Here is a 20,996-nt window from a genome sequence, read left to right on the forward strand (position 1 = left end):
GAACGAGGCATCATGTCCACTTATTCACCACCACGATGGTCAACAATTATTTTATGTTCTGCCCTACTTTGGACGAATCAAGAGGAGGGGCAGCGGTAACCTATACAATACAATTATATAAGAATAGTTGTAATGGAAAAACTAATTGGGGAAGGCCATGAACAAGGTAGGAAGCCAGCATAAGAGAGAAGATAGAAATAAATGCAGCAGCAGTAGGATTGGCACAAGGATTGGCACAATAGCAGAGGCAGTGGAGGTGCTCATTGTCGAAGCCACGAATCTCTATATGGCATCTGCTAAACCAGGGTTTGTCAAACTGCGTCTCAATATCTGCATGCGGCCCTTTAAACGCTGCATTGAGGCTCTTTAAATATTGAGGTTTTTTTCTACCGAATTCGTAAAAAATGGCCCTTGTTGTTATTTTGGTTGCCGATCCCTGACCATAGGAGTCCAGTTTACGATGGGAGTCCAGTTTACCTACAGGCTTGTTGGAAGCCAGGAGTGTGAATGAGAGCATACTAGGTCCTTAAGCCAAGATAAGACCTGGTACATGGAACGTCCGCACTATGTACGAGACATCAAAGACAGCCCAAGTCCTCTATGAAATGAAGAGATTACCAAGTGGCGCAAGACCGTCAAGGACGAGCTGGTAACAGTGATGGACGTCTCTTGGGGCAAGGCTCAACCTGTTGCCAAGGACAGGAAAAAGTGTAGGGAACTCTTTGTGGCCTTGTCCCATAGGGGATCAAGATGATTAACTAACCAACTAGTCGAGTTTACCATGGGAGTCCAGTCTACCATGGAAGTCCAGTTTACCATGGGAGTCCAGTTTACCATGGAAGTCTAGTTTACCATGGGAGTCCAGTCTACCATGGGAGTCCAGTTTACCATGGAAGTCCAGTTCACCGTGGAAGTCCAGTTTACCATGGAAGTCCAGTTCACCGTGGAAGTCCAGATAACCATGGAAGTCCAGTTCACTGTGGAAGTCCAGTTTACAATGGGCAGGAGTCAGCAACTTGCCGCTCCAGAGCCACATGCGGATCTTTAAGGACTGCTTCGTGACGTCTCGTTTTCACCACACAGTGCATTGTGGCTCTTGAAATGTAGATTTTTTTTACCGAAATCGAAAAAAAAGTCTCTTCTTGTTACTTTGGTTGCCGGCCTCTGTGCTAAACGAATGAACTAACTTCTGAAACCCTCATCCACATCTCTGTTGCATACTGGCTGGCCATTTGGTCCCACGCAGACCTTCCTGAATCCATGTTGAGCAACCCTTGTGGATGGGGGCGGTGTGTGTGTGTGGTTACTACAACAACAACAACACATAGCGAGTGAAAGGTGTGGCAGCAACGTTTCCGCTCCGTACCGCGGTGTGCGTGCTAACCGTAAACAAAAACACGCGGCCCGTCCGTTTCACAGTGGAAGTTAAATATCTCGTGACGTCATTCTCAAGATGAGGTGTCGTTGGTCCAAATTTGTCTGCATATATATATAAATAAGTAATATTTAAAAATACTTTTTTTTAAAACACGCCTTAATGAAATGTACCGTACTCGTAATGGCAGAACTCCACGACTCCTGGAAGTGGCCGCAAAGCTTGCCATAACGTAAGGGAACCGTGGTGATTTACAGCCAATGTCAGTTAAGCGTGGACAATTAGACCCAAGCTGAAACATAACATATAAAAATGAATGTTTAAAAATACTTTTTTTATATATAGAATATAATATTGTCATCAGTATGACATAAGTATACCAAGTTTGCAGTCGATACGACATTGGGAAGTGGGTTAAAATTGAGTTACAATATTTGAGGATACGACAACGACAACAACAGACAGAGTGAGTTAAATAAAAGCGTGTAATAATGAAAAAATATGCCCCCAAATTTACTCAGTTGGAACCTACGTATCAATCACCCCGTCCTACTGCAAATACTCAGCATGACCCCGGGATAATTCAAACAAGTATAATTCAGTATAACGGGTGCTTCACCAAACATCACTTGCCCCAACAGTATGTTAAGCCTTTTTGGTGGATCTTTGTCTTTGCAGGTGAGCGCAATGGATACTTTCAGGTTGGCACCATGTGCCCGGACAACAAACACATCTTAAACGTTCGCCAAAGCGTTATCAGAAAATGTGCCATCATGAAACAGGTCTGTTATACTCTGTGATTTAAACAAGGGTTCTAAGATATGCCGTCCCATGTCTACGTACATGCAATGCTATTTCAAGAAAAAAACCCCTGTGGGCTGGTAATTGCAAGACAGACATAATTATTTTTTTGGTGTACTGTTGCAGAAATTACGCACTTGACTGTCACGGTAGTGTGTGTTGACCATAAAATGCCACTTCTGTGGTCAAAAGGAGGGAGAGTATGAAATTGTATTGGGACCAATCATTGTACTCCTCGTGTAATACGATCTAAGCACTCTACGTACGTATGTTGAACTTCTTTCGCGCCGTACGTAGGCAACCGTGGCTAATCGGAGGTGCGGGGTAGGACAACAAACCAAACACGCAAAAAGTAGCTATCAAGAAATGAGTTTTCAAACTATATTTAAGGGCACATAGCTCCCAGTGGCTTCATAATATCGGAAGGAAGATCTATCCAGATGTCTGCAGAAGCGCACCTGAAAGCACGCGATTGGGTGACCGTTTTTGTTCGATGGCCAGCCAGAAGCTGCTGAGAGGATGACCGAAGCTCTATACATATGCACGTACTTCGCCTCAACGAGTACCTCGTGTGATGTGTAAACATCGCCACTGGGGAGACAAAGGTGGCAGTGAATGGTGTTGGCCACCCACCTCGTCATGTAGCATGCTGGCCTTCATAGGTGATCGCTAACAGCACTTGCCCCAACATTCTGTTAAAAGGCTATACGGTCAACAATTGAGTACCACTTGCCTTGCGTAGGAATGTGGAATTTCCATTTCTGGCCCAGGTCCAAGGATGAGCACTGCTCCGTTGCTAAAGAGAAGGTGAAACCGTGATCGTGTTTGACTCCCTTTCCATGAGAGAGCTTTCCTCATGTGGCCTTGATTGTCAATGCGGTCTGTTCTTCTATCACGCCGCATGCCATTTTCATAACGCGAATTGGATATAACGTGATGGATGTTTTCGGGAACACATTTTCTTTTTTATAACGCAATGCGAATTGGATAGAACGCGATCACGCGGGTAGGAATAAGCGGTCGTACGGCTGCCTCGGCGTAACATCATCACACAAGGCGGGATGCTGCTGGATGCTCTAGATGCTACCCATTCGCATCAGTCTTTGTTCGGCCTGTGTACGCATCTCACGTGTTATCGCGGACTGGGCCTTACCCCTATATTATGATTTAATAGAATGCAATTTGTTCCATAACGTGGTGTTCTTCAGGAATGCAACTACCGCGTTACAGGAGAACACGACTGTTCATGTTAAATGCATGTCCCTCTGTGTGTCCCTGCGTGTCTGCAGATCTGGATGCCGGCCTTCTCGGTGTGCTGCGTGTTCTGGATCACCTTCACCCTCTTCCCAGCCATCACCGTTCGAGTCGACACCATCACTGACGATAGCAAATGGAGTCAGTTGATCACTCGCAGATTTTTATCCTCAATCCAAAATAAAATCCCAAACAAATATTGCCAAATAACTCGGTATGTTTGCGTGTATGTTGAACTTCTCTCGCACTGTACGAAGCCAACCATGCTTATCGGAGGTGCGATGTCTGGTTTCCCTAGGCAAGGCCAAGATGACACGCGCACACCACGTTTCATTCATCCGCTTCCCTTAACTGTGCAATGTCCTACTATCTCTCATAAACGCTTCTCGACCCTTACGATGTTGTTTGTCTACCTAACTGAACACACGCACGCACACCCGTGACACCACACCTGAACACTGCATCAGTGCTACAGAGCTTTATATTAATTCCGCCATCAACAATGTTGTTGCGTCATTTAGTCGCAGAAGCATCTGAGCATGTGTTAATAACAGAACTGTAATTCTATAAGCCTGAGCCCTTTCCCTGTCCTTGTTTAAAGTGACATCTTCGCGTGGCTCTCAGAGCCTTTAATTTTTTGTTGTTGCCAGGTAACGCCCACTGAGCTATATAGTTATTTTTCAGAAGCGACCTGGCCACAAATGACAGCTCAGTGAAATGGCTTATCACAGGGAAATTTATCGGAGCCAAATACTCTAAACGCGTGATGTTGATTCTAAATGTGGAAGGAAAACCCAGAGGACCCGGAGAAAACCCAAAGCGACCACAGGAACAGAGAGAGAATGTGCAAACTCCAAATTAATTTTCATGAATTTACCCGAGCACAGACAAACTTGCTAATATGGGGATTGTCAAATCCTGGTCCACGATCCAAGACAAAACTAAGTTCAGCATCAGAGCGACGCTCAATAGAGATGCCGTGCATTGGATTCTCATGCTCACGATTGCCCTCCCTTCCCCCCGCCCCATCACGCACACAGAGACATTCTTCCAGCCAGTGTGCGGCTTCCTCGCATTTGGCTTCAGTGACTTCGTGGGGCGCAGCCTCACGGCCCTCTACATGTGGGTGAGTGTCAGCCCCTTTACACCGTGCCACTCTTGCACCTCTTTAACCTCGCTGTTGTTTTGTGAAAGGAAAAAATGCCTCCTTCACATCTCTCTTTCTCCGCTTAAAAAATATATTTTTTAGACACATACCATCGGCCACACAGCATTCTGGGAGTGCATTATTTCAGCAGCATTCGGTTCAACAAAAGTCAGGTCAATTTTATTATTGGTTCGACATGTAGCGCCTTTTTGGCCCAAATCTGGCAACCCCAAAGCGCCATCACCACATTAATGCTCAAACATCAAAATAGACAAGGAAACTTTGGACATGTGGTGTCTCTCCAAGCAGAGTCACGCTAGCTTGAACCAATCCTGTTGAGCTGCCAGATGTTTTACGGTCAAGGGCGCCCCTCTCTGTTAGATACGGGTCCATGTCCAATGGGAAACTCTAACGCTTTTAAATCTTGACTTAAAGCTTTCGTAACTGCAGGAATTCATATTCTTTGGGTCTTTCGGTAAAGTCACGTAGATAGAGTCACGTACGTAAAAAATTAAAATTAATAAAATAAAAAAATTAATAAAATCACGACGTTTCGGAGGCAACACAAGCTTCCGTCTTCAGGTGGAACCGTCACAGCACGATTGCTGTATCAAGTAAGAAAAATTCCAAGAAAACCGTCCTTGTATATGTAGTAACGCTTACGACTCGTTGACACCGGAGTTGGAGGCACACTTGTTTATTTGAATACCAACTTTGTGACATACACAATTGAGGGGGTATCGGCCCCCTCACCCGTCTATCTGAGGACACACCTCTAGGCTAACCTTAGCCTGCCTCTGAGTCCTCCACTAATGGGCTAGGGGAGGCTATCTTGGCCCGACACTGGTCAGTCGGGCCCGGTACCCAGAGTCCAGACCAGCACTGGCTCTGGCTCTGGTACCACGCCACTGGCTCGAGCCTGCGCGGTCCTGATAAGGACGGCGTACCAGGGGGAGTCCAGGGCTCTATCTCAGACGTCTTCCGCCTCCTCTTCTTTAGCTAAACATCACTCCCGAGCCCCCCGATACATTCCCCTTTTATACACCCCCCTCCCTGAGGGGTGGGGCCCCGGGGGATCGTAACGTCCGAAGCGCGGACGTCGTAGAGGGCACCTGCCCGTGCACTGACGTAGCCCCGCCCAGTGTGCTTGTTTACCATAGGCTGCCATGCATAACGGGCTCTCTGTAACAGCCCTACATCACTCCCCCCCACATAGCATGCAGCCGTCCCGGCTGCCAACATACAAAAATTTGACAATAAAGGTGCCTTCACCCCCTGACGTGTGCCTCACTATTTTTTAACCATAACAGGAACCAGAACAAGACACAACAACAAGATGAGAAACAACCCGTCGCACCCCCCCGAATAAATACGAATTCCGTAAAAAAAACAGCTTATATACAACCAGCAGGGAACCCACCCCGCACACACAACAAACGGTGAACCCAACATATGTACATCCGAGGAGCGGGAGACACACCATCCACACAACACCCAATAACACAACAGCTATGTACACATTTTCCGGCCTCACAACAGTTTGCGCATTTTAGCGCGCGTCCTTGCAGCGGGCCCCTCACACGGGGTAACCCCGCATGGCGGACCATCAGGTGGCGACTGCCCGTCTTGAGGTGAGCATTCCTCTGACTCCGCGTGACCCTCGGCATCCGCAGGAGGGGTGATCGGGCGTGAGCCCGTCACTCCTGATGCTCCTGAAGGTGGCACAGCCGGCAAGGCATTAGGTGAGAGCGACGGAGACGGACCCAGCAAGTCGGCCGACCCCCCACATGTTTGGCCACGCGCGTGTGAAGTGGGGTTGTGTACCGCAGCGAAGGGTTTTAATCTGGAGGGGTGCACGAACCATCGCCGCTTCCCCCACTTGATGCGCACGCACTGCGGACGTAACACCTCCACCACTTCCACAGGGCCCCGCCACGGCCGCACCAGTTTAGAGGAGGTTGCCAGTGGCACCTGGGGGCAGTGCAACCATGCCTTGTCCCTCGGCTTCCACTGCAGCATGTGCGCTCGACTCAATCTGAGGCGCTCATTTGCCTTCTGACGGAGGTCAGAGTTTTGCATTGCAGCATCCCGTGCCTCGGTCAATTTGTCCAGATTAAATTTAACGTGGTCAGCCAGATTAGTTTTTCCCTGCGGCACAGGGATCCGCAACTGGGCACGAACAGGCGGGTCTGGTTCTCGGCCGTACATGAGGTAAAAGGGAGAAAACCCCGTAGCCGCATGGGGTGCCATCCGGTACGCCGCCAAGACCCCCTGAATTTGTAGGTCCCAATCCGTTTGCGAGTCCGAAACTTGTTGTGATAACATGGACGAGATGGTGCGATGCAAACGTTCGACCATCCCGTCAGTTTGTGGGTGATATGGGGAGGTCCGAATTTTCTTTGTGCCCAGGAGATCGCAGACTTGTCTGAGTAGTTTACCGGAAAAATTTCTGCCCTGGTCGGTCAGCAGCCTCTCCGGAGCACCTTTGTCCAGGACATAACCCTGAACAAAGGCCTCCACGATGGCTGCTGCCGACTGGTTGGCCAGAGGCCAGGCCATAGGCCAGCGTGTAAAATACTCGACACCCGTCAACAAATATCTATTCCCTCTGGGGGTGGCGGGGAATGGTCCCAAAATGTCCAGAGCGACCAGCTCGTTTATCCTGGACACTTTGATCGATTGCAAGGGCGGGTTAGACTCCCGTGCCGGCGGTTTGCGTTGTGCACATTGAGGGCACGATCCCAACAAATCCCCAACATCCCTCGTCATGCCAGGCCAGTAAAAATCAAGTTGCAGCAAGGCGAGAGTCTTTTGGGTCCCCAGGTGTAGGAGGCGCTCATGAGCGGCCCATACCACCCTACCCCGCAACCCAGTAGGGACAACCAGCCGATGTCGACGTGACTTCCCGTCCCAATGCATTAGCAGACCTTGGCACATTTCCCATGCGTCGGAAGCACCTCTTTTTCCCCCCGCCGCACCGCCAACGCGACGTCGCCACCCGAGGAGGGAGACATCCTCCATCTGGAGGCGCCCCCATTCAATGACGGGCAACCCCAACAGGGAATCTTTGCCCTGTTGTTCGATCGAATTAGGAACCATTGCATCGTCGTCGTTGGCGGCCGCCAAGACAGGTACCGATGTGTCCCCTGGAGGCCTGCAACGTCCAGACCCCAGGAGGCATGCACACTCGGAGGTGGTTGGCAAGCGTGACAGAGCGTCCGCGTTGGTGTGGCGAACGCCCTTACGGTATGTGGTTTGGAAATCGTAATCCTGGAGGACCTCCAACCATCGGGACAATTGTCCCGATGGCTGTTGAACCCTCAGGGCGTACTGCAGTGCCGCATGATCTGTGCGGACGGTGAAATGCCGACCGTACAGATATGGGCGATACTGTTGGACGAAATGGACAATTGCCAACAGTTCTCTACGGGTGACACAATACCGTTGCTCCGCTGGAGACAACACCCGACTGCCGTACGCAACCACACGTTCCACGCCGTCAACCACCTGGGAGAGCACGCCCCCAATACCCGTGTTGCTCGCATCGGTGTCGAGCAAGAACGGTTTTGAAAAATCAGGGTAAATCAGGGGAGGAGCGTTTACCAAAGCGTCCCGAAGGGAGCAAAAAGCAGCTTCCTCCTCCTGACCCCAGCAGAACCGAACCCCTTTAGATGTCAAAGCATGTAGGGGTTTGGCGATAGTCGCAAAATTAGCGACGAAGCGTCTATAATACGACGCAAACCCAATAAAACTCCTAACCTCTCCCACTGATGTGGGAGTCGGCCAGGAGCTTACACACTGCGTTTTGGCGGGATCGGTAGAAATACCTGAGCGCCCCACGATGTGCCCCAAATAACGCACCGACTCGCGTAACAAATGGCATTTTTGGGGCTTAAATTTCAAATTAGCAGCCCGCATCTTTAGGAAAACCGCCCGCAACCTCTGGAGATGTTCATCAAAAGTTTTGCCAAAGACAATGACGTCATCCAAATAAATCAGGCACGACTCCCATTGCAAACCAGCCAAAACCAATTCCATCAACCGCTGGAAAGTTGCCGGCGCTGAGTGTAAGCCCATCGGCAACCGGTTGAATTGAAACAGGCCGTGCGGAGTACGGAAAGCAGTTTTAGGCTTTGAATCATCGTCCAGAGGAAGCTGCCAGAATCCCGAAAGTAAGTCCAATGTGGAGAAGAATCGCGCTCCCGCCAAGGCGTCAAGCGATTCGTCCATCCGTGGGAGCGGGTATGCGTCGGCAACCGTAATTTTATTAAGGCGCCGAAAGTCAACGCAAAACCGCAACGAACCGTCCTGCTTCTTAACCAGGACGATCGGCGCTCCCCAAGGGCTGTTGGAGGGAGAAATGATGTCGGCGGCTAGCATGTCATCAACAGCCGATTTGACATGGTCCTTTTCGGCGGGACTCAACCGAAAAGGATTCTGGCGTATTGGCGTGCTGTCACCCGTATCAATGTGGTGACGCAGCAGATGAGTGCAGCCCAAATCGTATTTATCCCGACTGAAAACGTCGGAAAATTCCCGCAGTAGTGTCTTAAGACGTTGGCGCTCTAAATTTGAGAGGTCCGTCGATCCCGCGCAAAGCGCCTCGAGCCACCCTTCATCGCTGTCCGAATGTGGCCGCGGTGCAGGGACAGCGCCGACATGACTCGCGACGGGTTCCTCACAGGGCACCGGCGTTGCGTGAGCAAGCACGGTCCCCTGTGGGACCACCACCGTCTGCGAGCCCACATTGAGGACCGCGATGAAGGGTTCTCCTTCCCCTCTCACTATGGTCTGGGCCGGGAGTAAATTAGGTCCACTGACCCCGGCCCTAGACGGTCCCAACAGAACCCCTTGAGCCCCAATGCCCTTAGCGAAGGGCCGCCGAAGTTTCAAGGGGATCAACATTTGCGCCCCCGGAGGAACGCGCACCGTTCTATCTACGAACGCCGGCACCGTCGCGCACGCCGTCCGGCTCGTAGCGGGGGATGGCAGAAACGCCATGCGTCGGCCCGATGGGAGCTCAATGCATCCCTGGTCGATTAATATCCTAATCGGCATTTTGGCCAGGAAGTCCGTCCCCAGCAGGCACGGAACCGCCAGCGAGGAGGAAACAAAAATCGGCCCAGATAATTTAATATCCCCGACACAAATCTGGGCTCGAATTTGTCCGATGATGCCAAGTGAACCCCCGTTAGCAGCAAAGAATGGTACATTAACAGGCATCAAAGGACGGCTCTGGGCAGGGAGAATGTTATAAATCAACTCCGAAATAATGGTCGCCGATGCCCCTGTATCGACCAGGATGCGCACCTCGACCCCATCGATGTGACCCACAACGGCCGACGACCCCGACGACGCGGCTACAACCCGATGGGCCAACACGGACCACTGGCTGGGTTCAATGTGAGTACCCAGAGCGGTGCGTGTTGGTGCCATGGTACGCGATATTGGCCCCCCCTTCGCTGCGGTGTTCGAGTGTGTGACGGGCGTGTGCGTGGGCCAAACATGAGGGGTGCCGCGACTCGCCGGATTATGATGGTGGAGCTTGTGACGAGGGCCGGCGTCCCGTTGAGGTGTCGTCCCGCGCTGCCGAGGAGAGCGGCACCCCGAGGCGACGTGGCCCCGGATGCCGCAGTTATAACAGCGTGGAAGCGCTGGTGGCGACGATGGATGTTGTAGACGGCTTGAACCGGCCCGGTCCTCCCGCGCTCCCGCTCCGTGCTGCCGTCGATGGTTGATGGCGCAAACCTCTTCCGCCGGGAGGGTGGCCGCAGCGACGGCGCGCCCGCTCGCCGCCTTGCTGGCCTTCCGTCGTTGAGAGGACAGGTTTGCGTGGAGGAGACGGGCCGCTTGGAGGGAGCACATTTCTGCATCGTCCTGTGCGACAATGACGATGTCTAAGTCGTCCGCCAGCAAAAGTATCTTTTCTGTCACCATGGCGTCGATCCCCTCGTCGTCCATTCGTGGAAAGGCTTCCTTTGCCAGCGCCAGGAGGCTTGTACGGTACGCCAGGGGCGACTCCTTCGTCCCCCGATGGCGATCGTAAAAGAGTTGACGACAGTCCGATGGTGGCCCATACACAGCGGACAGCACTTGCATCGCCTTCCGCAGCGTGGAACGCCTCTCCTTCGTTGCCGATGTTAGTGTGGCGAGGGCGTCGCTGTCGAGGAGTGCTGGCAGTGCTCGGAGAGCCTCGGCGTCTGTCCACTGTGCCATCTCCTGGTGAGCGAGGAAGCGCCGCTGGAAGCCGCCCCAGTCGCCCTCCTCGCCCACAAATTCTTTGAGCGGCGGCAGTCGCTGATGTAAGGCAGCGGCTGCAGAGGACGATCGCGCTCCCTCGTCTCCCTCACTCGACTCAGCGTCGGCCCGAAGCAGCGATGGCATCGCCGGTCGCACCCGTGGTGACGCGGCAGGTACTGTACTCCCGCCGTTGGACGCGATGCTTAGAGCGGCCACGCCCTCAACAGCAGCTGCGGCGATGGCGGGAGTTTCAAAATGTTGCTCCGTTGAAATGGCGGGAAGGCGCTGTGGTCGTTGGCTGCTGTCGCCTCGTGGCGGTCCCGCAGCCCCCAGCCGTGTGATGTTATCGAGCATGGCGGCTGCGGCGTACAGCAGCTCGGCCAGCTTCGCGTGCACCTGCCTCAGCCCCTCCGTCGACGGCTCCCCTTCCTCCAGCTGCTGTGGCGTGGATGCACCCAGCCCCGGCTGCTCGATGGCATCTTCAGCCGTCTCGGGCTCTCCAACTGCAGCGGTGTCCTCCGCCCCTGGTACTCCGACTCGAGTCGTCCGGCGTGTATCCATGTTCGTACTTTGTTTCACTTCTGACGCCAGATGTAGTAACGCTTACGACTCGTTGACACCGGAGTTGGAGGCACACTTGTTTATTTGAATACCAACTTTGTGACATACACAATTGAGGGGGTATCGGCCCCCTCACCCGTCTATCTGAGGACACACCTCTAGGCTAACCTTAGCCTGCCTCTGAGTCCTCCACTAATGGGCTAGGGGAGGCTATCTTGGCCCGACACTGGTCAGTCGGGCCCGGTACCCAGAGTCCAGACCAGCACTGGCTCTGGCTCTGGTACCACGCCACTGGCTCGAGCCTGCGCGGTCCTGATAAGGACGGCGTACCAGGGGGAGTCCAGGGCTCTATCTCAGACGTCTTCCGCCTCCTCTTCTTTAGCTAAACATCACTCCCGAGCCCCCCGATACATTCCCCTTTTATACACCCCCCTCCCTGAGGGGTGGGGCCCCGGGGGATCGTAACGTCCGAAGCGCGGACGTCGTAGAGGGCACCTGCCCGTGCACTGACGTAGCCCCGCCCACTGTGCTTGTTTACCATAGGCTGCCATGCATAACGGGCTCTCTGTAACAGCCCTACATATATATACTGGTTGAGGGTGGGAGGAGCCAAGGCAGGCCCCTGGATCAGAGTTTTGTATTATTATTATTGTGAGGTTGGTGCGGCTGAAGCCGCTGCTAGGAATGAGCCTTTGCTGTGTAGACTGGTTGAACTGGGAGGTTCCAAGAGTTGTTAAGGTGCGGCTGCTGTAAAGGTGCGGCTGCTGTAAATGGGACTGAGCCTTTGTTATGTAGATGAAACAGCCCTTTGCTACGTTGCTGGGATTAATTCTTGATTTGCCAAATATGTGTGGTAAAACTTAAAGCAGGAAACCAGTGTATGAAAAAAGAAACTCTACGGTAACTGAAGGATAGTGCCTGTCAAATAAGATTTTACTTTTATTCATTTAAATTTAAATTTTTTACCTACGTGACTTTACCGAAAAAACCTAATGATATGAATCCTTGCAGTCACGAAAGCTTCAAATCTAGAATCACGTAGATAGGTTAAAATAAAATGATAAATAACAATAAACTACGACGTTTCGATCACAACACAAGTGATCGTCATCAGGAGGAAAAAAGATGGGGAAAACTGCTGAGGCAGGCTGTTTTAAAGGTGTAAAATGGGTGTAGCCCAAGGGTCATAAACGAAGTGGGCGGGGCTAGTGATGTTAATGTGATAAATTAGCATGTTAATCGAAGGTCGCAGAGCAGCAACGTCGAGCTCGGCGAGCGAGGTGGCTGTGTTAGTGTAGGAAATTTTACCTGTTAATTTAAAATCAGAGCCGAAAATAACAACTAACATCGGAAGGTGGTAGGATGGAAACATCACAGCCAGTTATGACTTAAACTGGTTGATAACGTCCTTTCAGTGATTGCTCAGTTTATACCCATCTTCTAGATTTAAGTTGTGTCTGTGTCTGTATATGTGGATGGCTTCATGAACGAATCTTTGCTGATAGCAAGTGTGAGCCCACCGCATTAAAACAATGATCAGCCATGGCCGAGGTATTGGTCCTACCATGTTTCAGATCTGCCTTATGTTCACGAACACGGTCCGAGACATGTTGCTTGGTTTCCCCAATGTAACTACTGCTGCAGACACAGCTTAGTTTTTAGACGCTGGGGTATTGCATGTCAGGGATCACATCCTTCACAGATGGGATCAGATCACGAATTTTATATACTGTGTTAAATCGATTTTGGAGATCTTTTTGGTGACCCCTGCTATGTATGGCAAGGTGATGGTTTTGATTGGTTCTTTCCCAACGTTTGGGGTAATAGCTTTACGGATTGTGTAGTCTGAATATCCATTCATCTTGAGAGCTTGGTGTACGTGTTTCAGTTCACTGGCTAGGTGATGATGGTAGGAAATACATCAAGCTCTATGGTGGAGAGTTTTGATGGGATAATTCTTCTGGGAAGGATGGTGGTGGAAGTCAGGTTTTAGATATGTGTAGTGAGTCCAACTGAGTCGCAGACGTTGTCTTGGGAGCAACACTATTTATTACATCAACTCAACACAACGTAACGTAACCTACACTCGGGTGTTGAATGCCCATCTAACCACGCTACGGAAGAACTAGACATGGTCTCGCTATCCCAGTCTGGACCATGAGCTGGGTCCCGGACTGCGTGGCTACAGGCTTCTTCAACCCGACGTGAATCTTCATTCACCAACAGTCAAGAACCCCGAGCCTCGGGCTGGGGCTGGCTCTGCCTCTCACCCCGCCCACCTTTTCGATCTCTCTGGCCATTTCCCGAAGGCTTCCGAGAGCTCTTCTATACCACATGACCACCCAGCGGCCCCCGTCCACCGGTGGCCCCCCTCCAATATCATCCGGTCACGTGTCGGCAGGTCAACCAGCGTATCATGTCCCAAGATAACCCTGGCTGGCTGACGCTCTCTCTCGCTCCCTCACTGGGAGCCCGCACCACACACTGTACGTGGTGCCTCTGCGCTAATCAGTGCTCACCCAAGCCCCGCTAGGGCTGGTACTACGCCCAGTAAGCGGGCTGCACATAATGACAACATATTATCTGCCGTGGCCTCGCAAGCCCGGCACCACACAGTGATATTCACAGTCACTATATATGCATCTGTATGGGTGGCTTTCCTGTAGACAGAGTGTCCCATTGAGCCACCTGGTCTCCTTTCGATTAAAACACCCAAGAATGGTAGCTTGCTATCCTTTTACACCTCCATGGTGAATTTGATGGCTGGGTGTATGGAATTGATGTGGTTGAGGAATTGATTGAGCTGGTCGGCCATGTGGCTGGATGACGAACGTGTCATCTACGTGCCTCTTCCACAAGGACGGGCGTAAAGTGGATGCCTGGATGGCGTCTGTCTCAAATTTTTACGTTAAAACATTGGCTACAACTGGAGATAAGGGAGAACCCATTGGGGTACCTTCAACTTGTTTGTAGAAAGTTCCATTCCTGGTGAAGTAAGTGTTGGTGAGGCAGTGTCTCACCAGGGCCGGTACATCAGCATTCAGTCCTTGTTGGACCAAATGTTCAATGATTGCAATGGTGTCAGGCACAGGAACGTTGGTAAACAAAGAGACTACATCGAAACTAACGAGCAAATCACCTGGAGATAGTGAGATGTCCTTAATTAACGATACCAAGTGAGCTGAGTTAAGTACAGTTGAGGTGGTCTTATCAGTGAATGGTTATAAGGTATCAGACAGAAATCGGGCCAGTTTGTAGGTGGGTGAGTCAATGGTGGAGACGATAGGACAAAGGGGTGTACCTTCTTTATGGATTTTTGGTAAGCGAAACAATATTTGTGGTCTAGCAGCAGAGGGTTTTAAAGAAAACCGCTTGGTTGGTACAATTATGGTAACTAAAAGTGATATGGTGAATAGGGTTGGGGTAAAGAGAGGGCGGTTAGTGGGAACCGAAATTCCGGGGGTGCCTAGGGATGGAGGGAAGAATGGGCCAGGGAGAAGAGGTGGGGGTCTTGAGGGAGGAGCGGAAACTACACAGGGATGGTGCTTCTCACTTAATGTGGAGGGGAAGTTTGTTCCAGTGCAAGGGGGGTGAGTAGGGAAAAGGAGCAGACACGGGATTGTGCACAAAGAGAGGGGGGAACGGTGAGAAGTCGGAGGGATTGAGAGTGGAGCGGGCGGGAGGCGAGATAAAACGAGACGAGGGAAGCAAAGTAAGCTGGGGCAAGGCCATGAAGAGATTTAAATACCAGCATAAGAAGTTTGAATAGACACCTGTAGTAGATGAGGAGCCAGTGCATTTCTATAAGAAGGTGCGGGAGCAGTGTGGTAGGTTGTAAATGAAACGTGCAGATGCATTTTGGATCTGTTGTAGTGGAATGAACGCATATGCTGGGAGATCGAGTAAGAGAGCGTTACAGTAGTCTAGCTGAGAGAAGATGAGTGAGTGTATTAGTAGTTTGGTGGTGGACTGAGTGATGAGAGGATGTATTTTGTGAATGCTGAAAAGGTGTAAACAACAGGTGTGGGTGATGGCAGAGATGTAAGAGGCGGGGGAAAGGGAGGAGTCAAAGAGGACACCAAGGTTGTGGCAGAAGGGACAGGGGTGAGTGAGAAGGGTGGGAAGGTGATGGTGGGGGTGGGTTGAGTGCAAAGAGCAGTGGGGTAAAAGAGAACCTGGAGTTTAGAGGGGTTGATGGCAAGGAAGTGAAGTGACAGCCAAGACTGAAGGGCGGTTAGGCAGGCAGAAATGCGAGAAGAGAGGTCCAGAGTGAAAGTGGAGAAAGAGAAGAATATTTGGATGTCGCCAGTATAGAAGTGGTGGAAGAAGTTAAAGGTGGAGATGAGTGTGTTTCGAGAGGGGAGATGCTTTGACGGGTGAAGGAGGAGTGCAGGGGTGATTGAAGGAGACCGAGGATGAGCGTGAGGAGAGTTACGATTAGAACCAGTTGGATGATGGACAGTGTCAAAAGCCCAGGAGAGGTCGAGGAGAACGAGGAGTGAGGAGAGAAGAGCGTGGAGCTGAGTTGATCACGTGGTTCTGGATGGTAATTAGTGCAGTTTCTGTGGAGTGGAGCGGGCAAAAACCAGACTGGTGGAGTAGGTAGAGGGAGTGGGTGACGATGAAGTTGTTTATGCTGGGAGTGGACAAGACGCTCGAGAACTTTGGAGAGGAAGGGAAGCAGGGAAATAGGACGGTAGTTTGAGATGAAGTTGGCATCGAGGGAGGGTTTCTTAATGAGAGGGGTAATGGTGGCCGACTTGAAATTAGCAGGAAAGGCATCTGAGGATAGAGAAAAATGGAAAAGGGAGAGTAAGTAGGGAAGGATAGAGGGGAGGACTGAGGTAAGAAGGGGAGCAGGGATGGGGTCAAGGGGTGAGGTGGTGAGATGGACTTTGGAGATGGTAACAGAGAGTTCATCCAGAGTCATGGGGGAAGTTGGTGAGGGCAGGCGGAGTAGGGAATTGGTGAGGTGCTAAGGATGGAAGAGGCTCGGTGGGGGACGGGGAAGCTAGGAAAGAGGAGCGAATGACATTTGTTTTGGAAGAGAATAAAAGGGCAAAGTCAGTAGCAGAGAGGCCAGTGGAAAGGGCGGGGAGGAGTTGGGGGGGTGGGTGGAGAAGGTTATTAAGGGTAGAGAAGAGCAAGCAGGGATGAGAAGAAAAGCAGGAAATTAAGAGTGTGAAAGTAATAATGTTTGGCTACTTCCAGCGATGATAGAAATGACCACAGTAGGGAGTTGCTATTGGAGAGGGAATGGGTGGTGGTGATGCGCTCTCCACGTATGCTCGGATTTGGGCAGAGAACGACGGCTTGATTGGATGGAGGGGGTTAGACAGGGCTGGGGGGGCTTCGGACGGTGGGAGCGGGTGCACAAGGGAGCAAGGAGGTTGAGTGATGTGTTCATGGTGGAGTGTAAGATGGCAGAGGCAGCGTCTGGGTGGAGGGAGGAAAAAGAGTGCAAGGAAGAGAGATAGGAGGAGATCCAAGAGATTAGGGTTGCGGAATCTAGTGAGCAGAGATTGCGGGAAAGAAAGTGGTGGGGTTGGATGGGGCTGGGAAGGGGTGGGCTGGGTACGGTGATGGTGAGAGGCGGAAGTGGTCCGATGGAGGGCGGGGGCAGGGGTCAGTTACAATGGGGGAAGCCTCGCAATCTGATATAAAGATGAGGACGAGGATGCTGCCTGAGGAGTGAGTAGGGGGTGAGGTTAGGAGACAAACGTCGAAAGAGTTAGTGAGGGCAAGGAGGGTCGAGGCAATGGAGGGAAGACTAAGATCCAGATTGAAATCACCTAGAAGAATAAAGAGGTGCGGTAGAGGGGGGACAGTGGAAAGAAGACTGTCTAGGTGGTCGAAGAAGAGGATAGAGGGACCGGGGGGACGATAGATACTGAGGAAGGTGATACAGTGGAGGGAGGAGGATAATTGGTGTTCAAAGGAGGGGAAGGATGGGATAGTGGGGAGTGTAGGCGCAGGGATCCAGGATGGAGGATTGAGCAAGCCTACGCCTACACTTTTGCCCACCAGACGAGGGATGTGGGAAAAGGAGGCAGAGGATGAAAGGGCAGAGGGGGTGGCGGTTATATAGGGGGTGATCCAGATTTATGTGATCGCGAGGGCGGTGGATTTAAGGGAGAGAAAAGCATGCAAGGTGGAGGCTTATTTACTGCACACGGAATGAGAGTTCCAGAGGCCTAATTTGAAGGAAAAATCGGCGGATGGTGGGGTAAGAGTTGGACGGGAGTATGTGGTGAATGTGGTAGTGGATGAAGGTGGCGATGGGTGAGGCCGGTTGTGCGTCCTCTGCCACTCCTGCAGCCACGGAGGAAGTTTCTGGGCCTGGGCCAACAAGAGTCCTTGAGCAGCCCAAGATTTAGGAGATTGACCAGGATACGTGGTCGAACAGCCGGTAGTCTTGAGCATTTGGCGATATGGTGGAGGTGGCTGTACACGATGGGAGCAGGGTTGGAGTAGATGCCGGCGAGTGGGCGGGGGGGCGGGGGCGGGGGGTCCACCAGAGCAACCCCATAGGTCACCCGACGGTCAGCCGAAGAGCCACGGTGGAGCAAGGAGCCGCGCAGGAAGGCGACACACTGCGGTGCCACAGCAACGTGGAAGATTGCGGAAAAGCGGGGGGTGGGAAGGGTGGGAAGGGGGGTATGGGAAGTGGGGGTGGGAAGGGGGGCTGGAGCAGGAAATCGCTGCCTGCGGGTGTGGCGCCATCTACCCAAAAAGCGAGTTAGGTTCCAGAGGTCGGTTTGTAAGTTGATTTGTTCAACTTTACTCCTGTCCATTCCAAACGTGTTGTACGGAATGTACACTAAATACGGGGAATGGCTTAAAAAGTTGTATCATCTCTTATAGATGTAGATGCCACTGGTTGTTCATGTTCTGTAGATGTCACTGGTCCTTTATGTTCTGCAGATGTAGATGCCACTGGTTCTTCATGTTCTGCAGATGTAGATGCCACCACTGCCATCTATTGCACGGCGGTTGAACTAATGACGCTCGGTCCAAACGGGCAACTTGACATACGGCCTGGTGTGTTCGTATCTCTGAACGTTCGTAAGTCGAATGTTCGTAAGTAGAGAAGTCCCTGTATTTTTTAATAATCGTCCCTGTGCAGTGACTTTGTGGCCCAGTGGGTGGCTCTCGCTCGATCAGAGCACAAAGGGCAGCACTGGAGGTCCTGAGTGTGAATTCCACGTTCCAGGAAATCTATATTTTCTATCACAAATTAATATAATAACATTGAAGTAATTCAACTGTATATATCTTTAAAACCTTGAGCAATATTTTACAGCGGTATTCATTTCAAAAGGCAAAACCTTGGGGGCATCCTCCTGTCGGAACGTTTACACTCATAACCAATCCAGAGGTTACCTTCTGAAACAAATGCTGCCGGAAATCATTGGTTCGGAAGGCCCATAGGCTGTTGAACCTATATCCTATTTATCTAATTATTTTAGCAGTAACATTAAACGAGACTTGTATCTGATTTGTGTATAATTTGCTCCATCAACTGATACATCCCAGCAGCTTTTTATATGTTGAGCTTCTTTCACACCATACGTAGCCAACTGTGCAAATCGGAGGTGCGGGGGACGGATGCTGCCCCTACAAACACCAGTGTGTGTGTGTGAGTGTCTCCTGCTCGCATATGTGTGGGCATTGTGTGTGCGTAGCGGTTAGCGCGCCACGCTACAAACCCGGCAACCCGAGTTTGATTCTCGTTTGCGGCAACAACACCAGTAATGATTATCGAAACTGGTCCTGGGCATCCCCTAGGTTGACTCAGCCTCAAATGAGTACCTAGTGTGGTGTGTAAACATCGCCACTGGGGAGACAAAGGCGGTCGAGTGTAGTGTTGGCCACCCACCTCTTGTGTACGGTGTCGGCCTTCATAGGTGCCACTCGCTAACAGCACTTTCCGCAAGTCTGCTAAGGCTATACGGGGGGATCTTTGTCTGTGTTGTGTTTCTTGTGCGTATGTGCCCAGCCCAAGGCGGACAGCTGGTGGCTGCCGGTGCTGGTGGTGCTGCGCCTGGTGTTCGTTCCGTTGTTCTTCCTCTGTAACATCGCCTCCAGGCCCCTGGGCATAATCCCCTTCAGACACGACGCCGCCTTTGTGATCATCATGCTGCTGATGGGCACAAGCAACGGTTACCTTGCCACGCTGTCCATGAGCTATGGGCCCAAGTAAGTGAACGCCGTGCCGGTGAGATGTTAATTCCCTCGCCTGGTACGCAGGAGGTCGTGGGTTTGATCCCGACCCTAACGCCTGCTGTATATTTGGAGTTTGCGTGTCTCTCTCTCTCCCCGTGGTCGCGAGGATTTTTTCTCCGGGTCCTCCGGTTTTCCCCTCCTTATATAGAAATGTGCGTTTGGCGTATTTGGCTGCTATATATTTCCACGTGATGATAAGCCACTTCGTTGAGCTATCATATGTGGCCTGGTCGCTTCTGAAAAAGAGCTAAATATAGCTTTGTGGGCCTTACCTGGTAATTTAAAAAACTGTTTAGTGTACTGCACTGCAATACGACTCCTGCACACTTGCACTGGTAATTGTGCTATTGGATGTGATAACAAAATTGGACCTGATTAATGTAGAGATGTAGCCGTAGGCTTTCGCGACCAATATTTTCCATTAAAGAGGTTTTTGGTTTACATCGCGTAAATATAAATGTTTCGTTAAACCCGCCACCACCCAACAGCCAATTAGTAAGGTTTGTCACGTAAAAAAAACATGCCAATTCATTAATGGTACAGCACACCGGTGTGTTGGAGAGTAAACCCAAAACATTTACTCTCGGGTGGTGGCGGTTTTAACGACACGATCTAACCCAAAAACCTTTATTATGTATCATGTAGCGTTTGTTTCTTGACACCGGGACTGGGGCAGCCACTGTTCACCAGGGGGAAGGGCAAGCGGGCTTGTGCCGCTGTTGTCCATGCACTGTAACAATAGTTCCAACTCATACAGTATATACACAGCTGTGACTCATAATAACAACAACAACAGCAGCCGCCGTTCACCACTTAGTGGCAGTGACATCACCACAGGACTTGTGCCTGGCGAGGCACATTTTTAGGCCATGTGATGCATCGAAGGCTCGCTGGCAGGAGGTCAGGGGACAGACCCAGGCCGCATGGGTTGACTGAGATGACTGGCAGATGCACCAATTGTGCTCGCTACTGTGCAAACTTGGTGCATTTTAGCCACCCGGCACTCCGAGGCGAATGTTTGTGAGCATCGCTCCTCTGCCCTCCGTTGTTGTTGGAGGGCGACTGCCTCCAACTGCCCAGTAGCGTCCTTCACGAGCCTCCTCCACAAAGGCTGACCTTGACACCGCTGGTACCAGTCGTTGGCAAGTCCACTCGGCTTCACATCCTCCTGTACCGCATCAGTTAATCTCTTCTGTAGCCCATGCCGTGCCCGTTTAGCCCCCTCCATCTGGCCAAACAGAGAGTGTTCGGGCATGTGGTGGCTGGGCCTAGCCCAATGCAATCTTGCCTGCTGGAGGAGCTCACCGATTCATCTCACACACATGTGTAGTGTATCAAATTACTCACACTGACACGGAGTAACAGAGCACCTGCTTACACTGTATTAATCCT

General features: G+C 51.3%; 1 protein-coding gene across 1 annotated transcript in view; it reads left to right on the plus strand.

Moving 5' to 3' along the window:
- Positions 1–19,581, plus strand: part of LOC144941599 (equilibrative nucleoside transporter 1-like) — a 51,814-nt gene extending 32,233 nt beyond the window's left edge. Inside the window, exons 8-11 of the mRNA XM_078867920.1 lie at positions 2,054–2,157; positions 3,466–3,790; positions 4,366–4,556; positions 19,378–19,581. Of these exons, the coding sequence (XP_078724046.1) occupies positions 2,054–2,157; positions 3,466–3,790; positions 4,366–4,556; positions 19,378–19,581 (824 nt within the window). The remainder of the gene's footprint in view (positions 1–2,053; positions 2,158–3,465; positions 3,791–4,365; positions 4,557–19,377) is intronic.
- The last annotated feature ends 1,415 nt before the right edge of the window (positions 19,582–20,996 follow it).

Source organism: Lampetra fluviatilis, chromosome 25 (genome assembly GCF_964198595.1).
Source record: "Lampetra fluviatilis chromosome 25, kcLamFluv1.1, whole genome shotgun sequence".
NCBI classification, from domain to species: domain Eukaryota; kingdom Metazoa; phylum Chordata; class Hyperoartia; order Petromyzontiformes; family Petromyzontidae; genus Lampetra; species Lampetra fluviatilis.